General features: G+C 39.4%; 1 protein-coding gene across 5 annotated transcripts in view; it reads right to left on the bottom strand.

Moving 5' to 3' along the window:
• Positions 1-3,568: 3,568 nt before the first annotated feature.
• The window catches only part of Cpne3 (copine 3), a 50,821-nt gene continuing 39,545 nt past the window's right edge, over positions 3,569-14,844 (bottom strand). For all 5 annotated transcript variants that reach the window (XM_076924111.1, XM_076924110.1, XM_076924109.1 and 2 more), the window contains 5 exons: positions 12,747-12,801; positions 12,619-12,670; positions 10,709-10,842; positions 9,182-9,418; positions 3,569-7,577 (listed from right to left, as the gene is read on the bottom strand). In XM_076924111.1, the coding sequence (XP_076780226.1) occupies positions 7,467-7,577; positions 9,182-9,418; positions 10,709-10,842; positions 12,619-12,670; positions 12,747-12,801 (589 nt within the window). In that variant the 3' untranslated portion in view covers positions 3,569-7,466. The remainder of the gene's footprint in view (positions 7,578-9,181; positions 9,419-10,708; positions 10,843-12,618; positions 12,671-12,746; positions 12,802-14,844) is intronic.

Below are 14,844 nucleotides of genomic sequence, written 5' to 3'. Positions count from 1 at the left end.
GAAAGGGTCATCCTGAGAGAAATGATGAAAATGAAAACTGTGAAGAAGTCAGTACAGTGAGGGCCCTGATGGATAACGATTCATAAGAATTGTGGCACCAGAAAGAATGCTAGGGGAAAGTAGCTTGGTGTTGGAAAATGAGATACTTGACCTAAAAATAAATTTTTTTTCCCCTTGATGTGGGTGTTTGGGAATGGGGTTGGAGAGCTAGCTCCATGGTTAAGGGTGTGTATAGCCCTTGCAGAGGACCTGAATTTAGTTCCAGCACCCATATCCCGCTCATAACAGTGCGAATCCAGCTCAAGGGTCCTGACATCCTCTTCTAGCCTCAGCAGGCACCTTCACATAAAACATACCCACAAGCACACACACATACATATGTATAATTTTAAAATAAAATTTTAAAAATTGAGAGGGCTAAGTATTTTAGGCTGAACTATCAAATAAGAGTATGCTAATAGAGATATACTATAACTTATGATTGATATTCAAAGTTGGAGACCTTTAAGAGGAGGGAAAACCATCTCAGAGCAGAAGGGACAGCTAGAGGTCACACTACTGGTGGCAGAAACTCAGGAAGAGGAGATAAACCCATACTTGACAAGACCGCAGAAGATGCAACATAATATTCTTTATGAAAGACAGGCTTTAGTTAGGACTAAAAACAGGGAGTTAAGAAAAAGGTCAATATAAGGATTTTACTAACAAAGGACCCGGTTCCTGAGAGCGAAGGGGTTTGGGGCACTGCAGAGAAATGGGATACTAGAGTCAGAATATGGAGTGTAAAGAGCTGTCATTTGGGGGTGGACAGAATGAAGACTGTTGAGAACCGCACTAGTCCCTGTTCAGGCGCCAAAGATGTTGAGGCCCTCTCCACTCTGCGCTTGGCGGCCACTGTATCCCGGCCCAAGCTGTCACGGGTCGGGGTTCAGCAAGAGAGAGAGTGAGGATGGACTCGAAGAATGGAGACCAGACAGAGTGTGATTCAATCCCGTTTATTCTTCAGTCTCTCTTCCTAGTCCAAGTCCCAAGTCTTGAGTTTCTAGTTCCTAGTGCCTCCAAGTTCAAAGTCACTTCTTCCAAGTTCTCTTCCAAGTGCCTGCTTCTCTGTCTCCTCTGTCTGATTCTCTGATATCTGTCTGATTCTCTACCATCTGCCTCTGCCTTTTATATCTCTCACTTCTAAGCCATGCCTTTTGGTCACACCTTTAATCATGCCCTTAGGTCTTGTCTCTAAATCTGATCTCTACACTTCTAAATCAAACTCTTAAATTACACACCTTTAATCTCACACACCTTTAATCTCACACACCTTTAATCTCACACACCTTTAATCTCAAGGTATCTATACCAAGATTATCGGAGCGTGCTCAGCTGTTGTGGGCTATTGTAATCCAAGTCTCATGTCAGGATATATGGCTCAAGATGGCTGCAAAGCTGATAGCCGCTTTCTGCTAAAAGTCGGCCCCCAACAGAAGACGTTAATGATTTGAGATCTGTGTGTGAGGGAACGTGTTAACAATCTAGATGGTGCAAAGGATGTGTCCTGTCTTTCAGAGGCCATTTGTGGGTCCCCATAAATGCCTGACAATGTGAAGAAACAGCCTTCCCCCACCCAGAGGACCTCACGTATTCCTGCTTCGTCTCCACATGCCTCCATTTTATTAGATCATAAGTTTGGGGATAATCAGAATTTCTTACTTTAAAAAATTCTTTTGTTGATTACCAGTAGTGAGCTATTCGTTAACTATTTATGCTAGAGGAACTTTTCACAGGATGATGGTTTGAATGAAGATTGTGTGGTGTGTGTGTTTGTGTGTGTGTCCGTGTGTATGATCAGTCTTTAGTTTGTGGAAAGTTTGGAAATAATTAGGTGTACCCTTGCTGATGTGTCATGGGAGTTGGGCTTTAAGGTTTCAAAAGCCCATGGCATTTTCCCATTACGCCTGCGGATCAGGGTGTAAGCTCTTAGCTACTGCTCCAGCACCTTGCCTGACTTCAGGCTGCTATCATAAACTCTAACTCCTGGAACCCTGAGCCCTACGAAACATTGTCTTTTATACATTATACATTTTAAACTTTCTTTTATACATGATCAAACATTGGTTTGGTCATAGTGTCTATTTGCAGCAATAGTGAAGTAACTAGGACAGGGGTGATAGTTGAAGAAGAGATTATTTCCTCATCATTCATCCTCCTGACAGCCCAAAAGCTCCCCAACTCCTAGAGTTCTGATTCTGGCTCTGAAGACCAGATGCCTTCTACATCTGTTGCCTTGTGAGTCTGCTAATGGATCAAAGATCCAACTCTCATTGGTACAAAGTCAAAACTTCTTGAAATGTCTCACCTATCATTCTTTGGGAGAAAATAGCTAAACCAGTCACTGAGGTAATTTGTAAACTCTTGGGATTTTTCTGTAGAATTTGGTAAAACAGTAATAATTAGTGACAAGTGACAATGGCAAAAATCTTGTCATAAGCAAAATTGATATTCTAAATAGTGTGTAATTAACAGGCATGTGCCAGCCTCTGAGCCATTACGGAACCAAGGAGATGGGTCCAGCTAATGATTTGGAACAGAGGCTTATAGCAAGACATAAAATCTGAAAACAAACCAAAACTAAGTGATCTAACAGCTGAGTCACACCAGGTGACACTGCTAAACCCCTTGCTTGTGTGTCACCATGGCCTGGATTGAGCTTGGCAATTGGGTTCTCTAAAGTCTTTGAGCCTGAGGCCTGTGTCAGTGACTAAAATATAAGGTCCTCTATGTCTTTCAAAATTACAAATTCGTCACTGACGCTAATGCAACATGTTACTCTTACCCAAAGACTAAACCCTCTGTTACGCAGAATGCCCTTATGATGAAACCCCACCAACCGCTACCCCTTTTTCTCTCCATTCTTTGATTACCTTTTCTCACACCTTATATTCAACAAATGTGTTTTTATTTTTTTGCCTTTTTAAACATTCTTATTTGCTGCTTAACCTTTATCAGCTACTATTTGATTCTTAGTGCTCTTGAATGGGTAAGGTTTCTATCACAGGGGTAGGTCAGCTGCTATGTACGTGGATTTCAGCCCAGTATTGTCTCTCATGTGTCTTTACCCTTCCACCATGTTGTGAAATAGCAGAGGCCTCTCTACATGTTCTGCGATCTAGAGAGCATCTGGCTGGGAACTAGCCAGTCCAGGTATCTAAATCACTCACCTGTGGTGGTTTTTAATGTCACCCCAAATAAGACTAATTTTCTATTTATCTCTAACTTTTTTATTATTATTATTCTGTGTGTATGATAATATGAGTTTGTGAACATGTGTAGAATGATGCATAGGGTGGAGACCACATGTTCTTCAGCTATTGCCAGCAAGCCCACACCTGTTCCCTCCAGTGCTGAGGTTAGGCCTGTGTGGCCGTGCTTGGCTTTTTACCTGGGTACAGGGGTCTGAACTCAGGTCCTCAAGCTTATATATCAAATGGTCGGACTTACTGAGCCACTTCCCCAGCTCCATTTTCTACTGTTTTGGTAAGATGTAGAGACACAAAAATGAAAGCAAAATGCAGCCATGTTACATCAAGAATACCTTTATTTAAAGGGAACTCACACAGAAAATATATTTAATATAAACTTACATATTTAGTAAATTATGCACACACTGCGCTGTCTGCCACAACACAACTGCTCCAAACTTTCACCCAGCTGCTAACTTACCTTACAGCATCTTCATGAAAAATAGCCTAGAGAGCGAGCATTCTGCAAGATGGCTTTCTAGGAAATGTATGAAATGAAAAGGGCGAGGCATGTAAAATTCAGCACAAGAGCAGTGAGGCCCTGGGTCCACTCTGGAAAAGCTGACAGCACTGTCTAAAGTGAACATGTGTAAATCTCTCAGAAGATTTAAAATGTTAATGGTCTTAAACAAATCAATCTTAAACAGAGAAGGAGGTGACTAGGCCAGTACAAATACAATTTCTGAAAACATGTGGAAAATTGTGTGCCTATGCACAGAATGTCCACGTACATAGCAGAAAATAAAGGTCAGGTTGGTGATTTTTATTTTAGATGTTCTTTAAGAATAAAGGGCATTTGTTTAAATAGTGGAACAAAAGGAAAAAGAAGTATTTGAGTACAAACCACTATAAAATAGTACGGAATGAAGGTATGCGCTGAAACTAAAGTTTATAAAATGATAATCTAGAAGTTGGAAATGCTTTGATTTTAACTGCAGAAAGCTATGGATTACCTTAATTTGCCAGAATCACAGCTCCAATGAATAATAAATCTATAAAACCTGATCAGGATAAGCCATTTAAAGAAAAATTATTTTAAAAAGAAAAAATGCTGGTAAACCAGATTATAAAACTGTTAAAGACCACGCGGCAGAAACAAGGTGGCTACCAGATGAAGGGCCTGCAGTTCTGAGTACCCTCTGGGGCTGAGCCTAGTGAGCCTTGCTTCAGAGCCAAAAAGTCCCTCTCCTACCACTTAACATACAAAGAATCTATAAAGCATTTCTGTGATGGTCCCTCCATATGTAAAAGAAAGTTTTAAAAGCCACTGTGACATCTTCCCAAGCATAGAGAGAACTGAAACTGAGACCATGGAATAATAATGGTTTCAGATGAGAAAAAAAGTGGTAAAAAATCAGATTTTGTCCCCTCTACTCATAACTGAATTGTTACTACTGACATAGGTCCCACATTCTTGGAACTGTGGGCCATGGCCCCATAGGCAGTCATGTACCTGACTGGAAAACCCAGATAACAGTAAAGCTTTCTAATTTCCAAAAGTTAATTCAAAACCAAATGTGTAGTGACTCTGAGGTGTTTCGGGAAGGGCTCGCCCACATTGTGTTGCTCAACTTCCCTGCAGCCTTGGTTGTCAGAGACAGCAGGAGCATTTGCACTCCACAGCTGCCATGTCACACAGCAACAATAAACACTGCCTGAATACAGGTTACTTTATGCACTGGGATTTAAAGTGATTTTACTATACATACTCAGCTTTAGCATAAATGCTTAGTTACAGAAAACAAAGACTTCAATATTTTCCTGTTATTCTGAATCAAGTTAATATCAAATCAATATATCTCTAGATTGTTTTATTTTTATTTATTTTTATTTATTATTTTATTATTTTATTTATTATTTTATTTTTATTTTTTATTCTAGAAAATTTGATTTTAAAAACTGTCAACATAAGCTTCATTAAAAAAAAAAAAACTTTAAATCAAAATATCAACCAACACTGAAGTACATTTAAGATTGTGTTCTGCAATACAAAACAGTCAGCTGAGACCTAGTTCTTATGGAAAAACAAAGAAGCATATCCACCTCAGTAGTAGGCAAATATGCTTTCACCTTTAATAAATGGTAAAACTGTAAGTCTAACAAAAATTGTTAAATAACTCTGTGTGTGTGTGTGTGTATGTGTGTGTGTGTATACACACACACATACACACAAGCAGGTCCTCAAGGAGGGCAGAGGAGACTATCAGATGCCCTGAAGCTGGAGTTATAACCAAGTAGAGCTGCCTGATGTGTGTTCTAGAAATCACCAGGTTCTCTGCAAGAGTAATATGTACTATTAACCTGGAGCCACCTCTCCAGGTGTCTAAAATAAATTTCTTTTGGTTTACTTGCAATGTTTGATTTGTATGCCTATCTTAAATGTAAGTTTGAATACCTATAAAACTGGGGCTACATAAAAATTTCTTGGGTTAAAGAACTCAAAATGAAAATAAAATTTTAAAAACCCTGTTAAATAGAGGTGTATTGCTTCAGGTTAACAGCACATATCCAGATGCCAATTACCCAGGTAGGAAGGAGGCAGCTGCTCACTGGGCAGGCAAACAAGATAAACAGGTCGTCTCTGAGCCAGAACTCTGCAGTAAGTTGTTTCTGAGAAGCCTGCAGAAAACAAAGACTCAGGCAGTGGTGGCAGGACGCAGCACCACTGACAGGAATGCTGGCTGGTGCTGTGGACATCCACTTAAGGATATGTGGTGAATGCACAATTCTAACTGTTAACTGTTAGTGATAATTGGCCACTGCACAGACTGGCAAAGTATTTGGCATCCAGATACTCAGATAAATGTTACAGAATCTATTCTAAAAATGTGTGCTCACTAAACAGTGTGTTCTACAGGGTAAAGTGAAAATAATTCAATTCTTCAAAACAAGAATACTAAGTCTACTCTATGTAAATGTAGCAGCTAGAACAGAGTTTGTATATTTTGTTCTTTTCTTTTTTAAATTTTATAAAAGGTTTTATGCTTAACAGAATTCTGGACTTAGAAAATAGTACATTATTGAAATGAAAAATGGAATTTTGATTAATAAATAACTAGAATTATAAGTTTAAAGAAAACAATAATACTATTTTTTAGGCAAAAATATCTAAATAAATCTATATGATCAATACATAGGACCTTAGCAAGAAAAAAATACAAACGACCTTTTGCAATTATACCATTAGTTAGAAGAAATGTATTTCTCAATTACTTATTTTTTTTTAGTTGTTATCCTGAAACACATTCTCATTAGGTAGTTAGCTACCTGGAAGTAACTATGTAGGCAGGTTGGCCTGTGCTGGCCTCTTGCCTCTGCCTCCTAAATGCTTGGATGCTGTGCCACGATGCCTGGCCTACAACTGTGTTTGAAGTTTCACCTTAAATGTTTGGTCCTCAATGCTTTAGTGAATGAAGCAATCCTACTCACTCAGTCACATATGCTGATCTATCTAATCACGTGGCCTCTGGGATGACCTATCATTTGATGCCCACAGAAGTTTGAGTGTCTTGTTTACTCAGTAAAGCAAAGGCCATATATGTGCAAGAGTTCACAGTGAAAAGATTTCAAACGGCAAATAAAAATGTCTTGTCTACAAGGGGCTCTCCACATTTTTAGATGGAGTAAGCCCACTGGTTTTCATAAGCAACCATGTGAAAACAGTTTTGTATACTGTAGCACTGCAGCACAGAAAGAGACAGAATATAGAGTCATGGGTACAAACTCAGTACCTGACTTAAGGAGCTCTCTCAGTTACAGTATAGACAATGGCTTGCAAAATGTTTACTATCAACATTATAGCAACCTGTATTCCACTTCATCCTGTAATCCTCACTCACTCCATGGGTAACATTTAAAAATAGCATTTCATTACAGAAAGTAAACAACAGACCAACAAGCCTCACTTTCCCACATTAAAGTCAATTCCAAACAGCACTCTTGTAATTCTATAAATGACAAACAATCATTGAATTCACTGAGCAGAACGGACTTGCTATTGTCCTCTTCAAAAAGTATAAAATGTGTTCTTTAACAGATGAATATACACAAGAAGCTGGGTTTACAGCAGATACCCCAGGGGTAAAAAGCGCAGATGGCAGATCCATCATTCTGTGTAAGGGATGGCATTGCTCCACACAGCTTTTGACATCCTGTAGCTGTCCTGGCTCCTTCCTTCTACTTCCCAGCTGGGTTTTTGGGAGGAAGGAGTTTGTATGTATTGAAGTAGCCCACCACCTGCTGGGGAACCTCTGCCAAGACACACTGAGCAAGTGCTTCTTTTGGAGCCTTGAGGAAAAACAAAATCATAGTTACTATTACAAACTAAACAGCTGCTGGCTTGCTTATTTGTTTGTTGTTTGTCTCATGTAGCTCAAGCTCACCCTGAACTCACTAGGCAGTCAAGTATGAGCCTGAACTACCCATCCTCCTACAAAGTGCTGGGATTGCACACTCACAACCACATTTGACTACTGGCAGCTTGATAAGTGACTAGAAATAACTCAGCAGTCATTAAATTACAGCAATTCTCGATCTCTAGGCTTGTACTTTTGAACTTACGGAGATTTGCCTGCCTCTGCTTCTCAAGTGCCCTTGACCTCTTTCTTGCTCTGTTTGCTGAGAACTGAGATTCTCATGAGAGCATAGTAGGTATGTGCTAACATGCAAAGCCTATTTTTAAGTGCATTTTCATCTTTTCCCTTTTTTGAACATCCGTGTATTAAAAGATTGTTCTATTTGTGCTTAATGACTTTATAGTAGACGTTCAAAAAGTTTATTAATTATTCCCATGACGACTAAACTCAATCCCCATTTTAATGACCTATAAGCTCTAGAAATATAAAATAGTTTTAGAAGAAGTTCTGGTTATCAGTTACCATTCTGAAAGTAGCATGCAGAAATCTGTATGGAACTTGATCTGAGATTACAGCAGTGACATAGGTTTAAACAGAATTGATTCTGAGTGCTTCTTTTCCCAAGCAATGTTCATGTAAAACTATCAGCCTTTGTAGAAGCACCAGAAACTGCTTTTGAGGTCTGTTCATAAGTATCTTATCACATGGATGTACCACAGTTTTCTTAATCATTTGCCTGTTGAAGGTCATCTGGGTTATTTCCAGCTCTTATCTATTATACATAGAGCTGCTAAAACATTTACATATAGGTTTTGGTTTTCTATATGTGGATATAAGACTGTTTCATAACATTATACACTAAATTCTTCTATGTTCCTCTCAAAATAGTCATCCTGGTCTATCTACACTAGGAATTCCTGGTCAGCACGGAGACTGTATCAAGAAGTCAAAAATCAAATAAAACTACAGAGGAATGTAGGCAAGAAGCTGAGTGACTCAGAAGAAACATTCTTAATTTAAAAAAAAAAAAAAAAAAAAAAAAAACCCAACCCTATAGCCCATATATAGTATGGCCTTCCATTTCTGTAAAATCTTTGTTTGTTTTCTGAGACAGCATCTAAACAATACATAACTCTTTCTTCCCCATGTTGCCATAGGTCATGGTGTTTGATCACAGCAAGAAGAAAACCCCAATCCCTAAGACAGTACCCATAGTCATCCTCCGTGCTTGACGGTGGCTGTACTGTGACCAGATGCTGCAAACTCCTTTTGCCAAGCTTTCTCAGTGTAATGTACTACTAGCCAAAGCAAACTTTTCCTTCCTCAAGTTGCCTTTGCCAGATTATTTTTTACAACCATGAGAAAAGTAATTAATAAAAAAGTTACGAAAAATCTTTATATATTCATAACAGTACCATTTTTAATAGTTTTGTCATACAATTATAGCAAAAGCACAAGCAATATAAAAATGCCAAACCAAATTAGAACTCTCAATTAAAAGCAATCTGTGTTTAAGTCAGAAAAAATGGTACTCACATTCTGGAACTGTCTGAAAGGCACAAACTGTACAATATCTCTTATGGCCACCTCGCCTGATGGGGCGCGGAGACTTCCACCATCACCGTCTAGAAACTCCATGGCACTGAAGTCAGCTCCGCCAACTCCCACAATGATGATAGACATGGGCAGCTTGGCCGCATTGACAATTGCCTGTCTGGTTTCATCAAGGTCTGTGATCACGCCATCCGTGATGATCAAGAGCACAAAGTATTGCTATCAAACAAGAAAACACATCTGCTGAGCAGGTCAAGGTCAGACAGTAAGAGGAATGACTTACGTTAATGAGTCATCTGTCTCACTCATGTTCCTTAAAAGCCTGGTAGGGTATCATTTGCATAAAATATTCTAAAACTTCTCTGATAACAAGGATCAACTCTTTAAAACTGAAGATCCATTAGAAGTGCAGCACACCACAGAATACATTGAAAAATACACAGGAGACATCTAACTATTAAGGACAAACCTTTCAAGAAAGCAGACAAATAAATATTCATTAAACAGAACCACTAAACGTGTCAAAGCTGGAAGCAAGGGAGCAAACAGCTACTCAGGTCTCAACAGATCCAAAACTTCTGAAGAAGGATTATCCGCCCAACTAAAACACATGCTTTAAAATACTGTCTTTAGAATACTTCTTTAAAACACATGCTTTAAAATACATGCTTTAAAACACTTCTTTGATGAAACTTTCCAGAGTAGTAAAATGTCACATAAAATTGTGGGCCAGTTAAATCTAGGACAGGGGTACAATATTTGATAGCAACTAACAGGTATGAAAGTATTTTCTCTGACTTGGGCACTGTGTACTTTACATGAATTATCTTTTTTAACTTTTCAACACCTGCACAGGGGTCTCCCCACAATGCCTATCTATACTTCTGAGTATACATACTACAGCTTGAGAAATTTGATACCCACTATCTGACTAGTAATGGTTAGCTAATTCAAACCTCTGTAGTATAGTAAGTGCTACAACACCAGCAACTGGTAAAGGATTCAAAGGCCTTCATGTGGAGAACATTTCTAAAAGTTAACTAATAGACTTTTTTTTTTTTTAATTTTTGGTAGAATCTAAGCAAATTACTTCCAAGTCAGAGAAACGATTAATAAAAGCAAGCATTATTTTGTTCTCGTGATCATTAATAGCAACAGATAGTAGACTAGGGAAAAGTTCCATATTCATGAATTCTTCATGGCTATGCTTCATTATGAAGAGCTACTAACACAGCCTCTCCAAACAGAAAGGATTCATTCTCATCTCAGATAGGTCTTCTATATTTATGCTTAATTTTGATGTATTTTTGATGGGAAAAGATGCAGCAGTTTACAACGGATAAGCAGAAAGAAATCACTGCTGAGAGGAGCACTTATCTGCTCATGCCCCGAAACCAATGCTGAATATACCATCACTTCTTACTCTTGACAAACTCAATAAACAACAGTATGGAAACCAGGAAGAAATACCACCCATATCCTTCCTGTCCCTGAGCCTAGAGCACTTACAGAAGCAGTCTGCTGTTGTGTAGCTGCAGCTGCAAACCTGGCCACGTGATTTATAATTGGAGAAAAATTAGTTGGTCCATAGAGTCTTATCTGAGGAAGACAGGTCCGATAAGCCTCTATAATGCCTTGAATTCCTAGATCAAAGAAAGCAGTATTAAAAATCCTCAAATATAATTTGTTAGCCCATAGTACTGGGAAACATAGTTATGCACATCTCAGGTCTGGTGAATAATGGCTCTAGGGAGACTTGAGCTGGAAGTATAGAATCACCTTGACTATAGTGAGTCCATATTACAAACATAAAACAAAACAAAAAACAACAACAAAATCAAAACCCAAACAAAACAACACTTTGACTAGGGAAAAGTTCCATATTCATGAGTTCTTCATGGCTATGCTTCATTATAAAGAGCTACTAATACAGCCTCTTCAAAGAGAAAGGATTCATTCTCATCTCAGATAGGTCTGCTATATTTATGCTTAATTTCGATGTATTTTTGATGGGAAAAGGTACAGCAGCTTACAACGGATAAGCAGAAAAAAAATCACTGTTGAGAGAAACACTCATCTGCACATGGTCAAAGTTCTATAAAAATATATGGTTATAAGGCTGATTAATTATAATTAATTAGATGATATAAATTACCTATTAATTGTGTCAGGCAAGGTATAGTTGGTAACATTAATTCTAAATATTCACACTAAGTAGTTTCCTGAATTTTGCCATAGAACTGAGGTCCTGGCGTTGGGCCTGCCAGTCTTATTAATAGTAAGTTGGACAGCTAAGAAACGTGGACAGCTGGGTGTACTGTTAGATCTGTACCTCCAGCACTCAGGAGACTGAGGAAGGAAGATGCCAAGGTTACAGCCAGGGATTATGGCAGCAGCCTATTTCATATTCAAAAAAAAAGAGAGACCGAAATATGGAAAAGAGTTGTGATCTAACTACAAGTCAAATGAGCAAAAAGCAAATGTGCCACCCTAAGGCACTGAGGTGTAGAGACATTTCTGTGAAAGCAGCATGGGCTGGTGAGCTGACTAGTACCCTGGTGAAAAGCACTGCCTATAGCCAAGTATCCTAGGTACACATGCCTTGATTCTGAACTCAGTGACAGTTCAGGGTACAGGCAAATGCTAGAAATCTTAAAGAACTGCCTGCACTGCATTCTAAAACCACAGAAACTTTTCTATAGTGCCTTTTACAAAATATATTCTCTTACTTTAGCATGTTTTTAGCTTTTCTTTATTTATGTTTGTGTGGTGTATATGTGTTGTCCATGCGAGTGAGTGTGAGACAATACTGTGCAAACAGCAGGACTGTGAGGACTAACACGGTCTATCTGAGAGGACTCACTGCTTCTCTGAATGCTCTCTCCAGAGTCCTTAATACAGAATTATTCCTTTCATGGAGAGTTTACTTATAGTCAAGCTACATGTGAAAATCCCTTTATTTTTGTGTTGATCTTTAGTGACCCATTTTTAAGATGGTGAATGGTTTGGTTCTACTGAGATTCAGAAGGTAGGTTTACTTTTCATCCCCATGCTGATTCCCTGGTAATTATCTTCACTACTGCAGTCACCGACCTGGGGTGACTTTTGCACTGTTTACAACAGAAGTTCAACATGTCACAAACTGATATTTAGAAATGAACTACAGTTCTATTTTTTCTTTTTTTTTATTGGATATTTCATTTATTTACATTACCCTCCCTAGAACCCCCTATCCCACCTGTCCTCCTCCTTTTTGCTTTTATACCATTTTGATTACATGCATGTATTAAGGTCAGTTCTAGGTTGAAGAACTAGCGATACAATAGATAGAAATAGTTAAAGAACAAGCAAGGCAATAAGCAAAGTTCTGTGAACACTCAGACAGGAATGAAGCTCTCTCCAGGCTTGGCTTTACTTACCATTACAATAGGGGTTTGAGGGGTTAAAGTTCATTGGGAATTCATGAGACACCTGTCAAAAGAACAAAGGGTTAAGGAGGCCTGTTTGCTGATCCAGAATAAAACTTTCAAAGGAGGTTTCCTCTTACCTGCCACTGAGGGGGCACCTGAGCTCCAAAGCCAAAAGCTGGAAACATTTTATCACTAAAAAAGAAAGAAGAAAAGAAGTCAAACAGTGTTTGCAAGAGAAAGTACTTTATATTTATTCACAATAAAAATAGTATGGGCTTATATTTAAAAGAATTCAAAATCGTAGAAAATTATAAACAAAAAGTTATGTAGCACTACCTATATTCTAAATGCCGATGCTAACAGTGGAACACTCACTTTAAATGCATTTCTGTGCACTAAAAGAAAAAAATATCTACATAGATTTTTGGAGTTTGTCTGAAAGTGGTATACACGTATGATATTCACCTGGGTGTGTGCCCCTGCATAAAAGCCCATGAAAGCCAGAAGATACAGCATCTTCCTCTATCACGCTCCACGTTAATGCCTTGAGAGCGGGCCTCTCACTGAACAGGAAGTCTGCAGCTCTGGCTCTCTGCCTGCCTCTGCTTCCTCATAGTGAGGCTGCAGCATGTGTAGCCACAGCCAGCTTTATAGACGAGTGCTAAGGATTTGAACTCAAGTCCTCATCATGCTTTCACAGCAGGGGTCTCACCCTCGGAACCACCTCCCACAGCTCTTTATATACATTTTATAAAAATACAATTTATGGGGTGAGAGATGGCTCAGTGATTAGGAGAACTTGTTGTTCTTGCAGAGAACCTGGCTTCCCAGGTTTTTGCAGAGTTCCCAGCACCTACCCATCTGGTGGCTAGAACCATATAAGTCAAGTTCCAGGGAATCCGATACCTCTTTTGATGTCCACAAGCTCCTGTACACACGTAGTGCTACACATGTAGTGCACAATACATACACCAATGCACACATATACACATTAAATAAATGAAATAAAATTCATGTCTTATAACCTACTATTTTCTATTTAAACCTTGGTATTACTTCCTGAACAAATGTGAACCACCACCACCACGCACAAAAAGAAAAACTGTGGGTTTTCTTTTCTTAAGATAGAAAGTTCCAGAGACTTGGGAGGTTAGAGACTATCAGGACTCAAAGGGAGGGACCTTACATAAAATGCCCAACAGTGGGGAGAGGGAACTAGAGTCCACTTCTAGTAGACAGACAGGGCATCAAGTGGAGTAATGGTGTTGCCATCCCACAGTCAAAAACTCTGACCCAGAACTGTTCTAAAAGAACTTCAGGGACAAAAACAAAGAGGAAAGGCAGTCCGATGACAGGCTCAAATTGAGACCCATCTTAAGGGGAGGCTCCAAGGCCTGACACTACTACTGCTGCTATGGTGTGCTCACAGACAGGAGACTAGCATGGCTGTCCTCCAAACAAACAGCTGACTGAGACAGATGCAGATACTCACACTCAATCAATGGACTAAAGCCTGGGACCCCTGTGGTTGAACTAGGGAAAGGCTGGAAGAAGCTGAGGAGGAAGGCGGCCACTTAGGAAGACCAGCAGTCTCAACTAACCTGGACCCCTGAAATCTCTCAGACACTGAGCCACTAACCAGGCAGCACAAAGGGGCTGGTCCAAGGACCCCAACACATACACAGCAGAGGACTGCCTGGTCTGGCCTCAGTGGGAGAAGAAGTGTCTAACTTTCGAGTGACTTGAGGCCCCAGGGAGTGGGGTAGCCTGGCAAGGGGCAGAGTGGGGAGACGAGGGGGGATCCTCTTGCAGACAGCAGGGAGGAGGAATAGGATGAGAAACTCTGGGAGGGCAGACCAGGAGGAGGGTAATGACTGGACTGTAAACAAATAAAACTAATAAAAACAATTATAATTTTTAAAAATTTTATTATTCACATGAGTACACTGTAGCTGTCTTCAGACACACTAGGAGAGGGCATCGGACCCCATTACAGATGGTTGTGAGCCACCATGTGGTTGCTGGGAACTGAACTCAGGACCTGGGGAAGAGGAGTCAGTGCTCTTAACCGCTGAGCCATCTCTCCAGTCAGACATTTTTTTTTCTTTTAAGCAATACTATTTGAACCTGGGTTCGAATAATAGGGTTATTTATAGCATTTACTTATGTCCCTTTAAAGTTTCTGCAGGAAAACAGATGTCCATCTAGGCCTGTGGTATTTGAACAGAGTATGGA

This window comes from Arvicanthis niloticus, chromosome 25 (assembly GCF_011762505.2).
Source record: "Arvicanthis niloticus isolate mArvNil1 chromosome 25, mArvNil1.pat.X, whole genome shotgun sequence".
NCBI classification, from domain to species: domain Eukaryota; kingdom Metazoa; phylum Chordata; class Mammalia; order Rodentia; family Muridae; genus Arvicanthis; species Arvicanthis niloticus.
The sequence above is the reverse complement of the archived record's forward strand: the minus strand, read 5'-3'. Positions and strand labels throughout refer to the sequence as shown.